Source organism: Echinops telfairi, unplaced genomic scaffold (genome assembly GCF_000313985.2).
Source record: "Echinops telfairi isolate 266 unplaced genomic scaffold, ASM31398v2 ScPeMD7_7412;HRSCAF=8450, whole genome shotgun sequence".
NCBI classification, from domain to species: Eukaryota; Metazoa; Chordata; class Mammalia; order Afrosoricida; family Tenrecidae; genus Echinops; species Echinops telfairi.
In genome coordinates, this window is record NW_022111312.1 from 14,878,399 (window position 1) to 14,880,053 (window position 1,655).

Genomic DNA, 1,655 nt, shown 5'->3' on the forward strand with positions numbered 1-1,655 from the left:
CCCGCGACGCGCTGCACCTGGGGTTCGCGCCGCCACCCCGAGAGCCGCGGCCCAAGCTCCATCACAGCCTCAGCTTCTCGGGCTTCCCCTCGGGCCACCACCAGCCCCCGGGGGGCCTCGAGTCGCCGCTGCTGCTCGACAGCCCCACAAAAAAAAACAAAAAAACTTTCTCCACTTCCCCAGGAATAACCGCCCGTGTGTTTTCTCTGTCCCCCCTGCAGTCTCCAACATGGTGCAGTACTTCAGCCCCGCGTCGGTGGCCAGCAGCCCGGCCCGCGCCCTCCTGCTGGTCGGCGTCGTCCTCCTGGCCTACTGGTTCCTGTCTCTGGCCCTGGGCGTCACCTTCAGGGTGCTGCAGTTGGTGTTCGGCCGCTTCTTCTGGGTGGCACGGGTCGTGCTGTTCTCCATGTCCTGCGTGTACGTGCTGCACAAGCACGAGGGCGAGCCGGAGCACGCCGTGCTGCCCCTGTGCTTCGTGGTGGCCGTCTACTTCATGACCGGGCCCATGGGCCCGCACTGGCGCAGCAGCCCCCCGGGGCCCAGCATGGAGGAGAAGCTGGAGCACCTGGAGAGCCAGGTCCGACTGCTCAACGTCCGCCTCAACAGGGTCCTGGAGAACTTGGACCGGTCCAGCACCAAATGACGGTGCCCCGGCGGGCCGCCAGGCCCCGTGTCGCCAGCATGTCCTCCGGCGAAAAGACCAAGACGGAAAAAGGGCAAAAGGGACCCGAGACAATCCCAGTAATAAACGTGACCGAGCAAAAGCGGCCCTTGGTATGGGGGTGTTTCCACCGACGGGCGCTCCCAGGACGCGTCCCGTCCCGTCCCGAGGGTTGCTGGCACGCACACCGCACACCGTTCTCGGCGTGGGACTGCGTGCCGGGAATCGATGTAGAGGAGGAAATATTTTTTCAACAGAGGATCTAAATAACCGTATTTGCTGTACAGCCAGAGAAGTTTTATCTGTGCATAGTGCATAAAGTTAGTCGTCTCCCCGCCCCGGCCCCCCAGCTTTTGTAAGGCTTTTGTTTTTCTGAATGAGGGTGGATGGAGTGGGGTTTTTTAAATCAAGAGGGAAGGATGTGTGTTAGCGATGGGTTGGTTTAGAGCCTCTGGGTTCTCGGTGGGAGAGGCCTCTGCCAGTTCTTGGGGCCCAGAGTTCTTACACGGGGCGTCGAGCATGGCCACTTCTGACTGGGCTGTCAGACACCCAGCAGGTGAGATGAAACATCGGGATCCTGGGAATCCCGGCCAAGCCGGCTGCCCCGTCGGTTTTATTTCCAAATGAAACAACTGTTCTTTTCCAGGACATTTTGGATTATCCCCTTCTGCCACCACCCCAGGACTTGGATGTGTTTTTAACTTCCACAGCTAAATAAGTAAATAAACAGAACACTTCTTTGGGGTTGATGTCCGGAGCCCCAAGGCTTTCCTAAGAATCCTCATGATCTCCTCCATGTCCCGCATCGAGACCCATGGATCGAGAAGGAAAAATCCCACCCGAGGTTGTGTTTTGTTTTCTGATTGATCGATTGATTGCGTTTTTTGGTGTGCGTTGACTCAGGAGGAACACGCACCGCACCTCAAAGCACGACCAGCTCTTGCTGATGAAGGCATCCCTGGAGGCTCTGCATGGCCTCCACCCCCAGGTTTGC

At 58.7% G+C, this 1,655-nt stretch overlaps 1 protein-coding gene across 1 annotated transcript in view; it reads left to right on the forward strand.

Moving 5' to 3' along the window:
• Positions 1–1,410, forward strand: part of LOC101644799 (BRI3 binding protein) — a 5,508-nt gene extending 4,098 nt beyond the window's left edge. Inside the window, exon 2 of the mRNA XM_013006414.2 lies at positions 222–1,410. Coding sequence (XP_012861868.1) covers positions 222–643 — 422 coding nt within the window. The 3' untranslated portion in view covers positions 644–1,410. The remainder of the gene's footprint in view (positions 1–221) is intronic.
• The last annotated feature ends 245 nt before the right edge of the window (positions 1,411–1,655 follow it).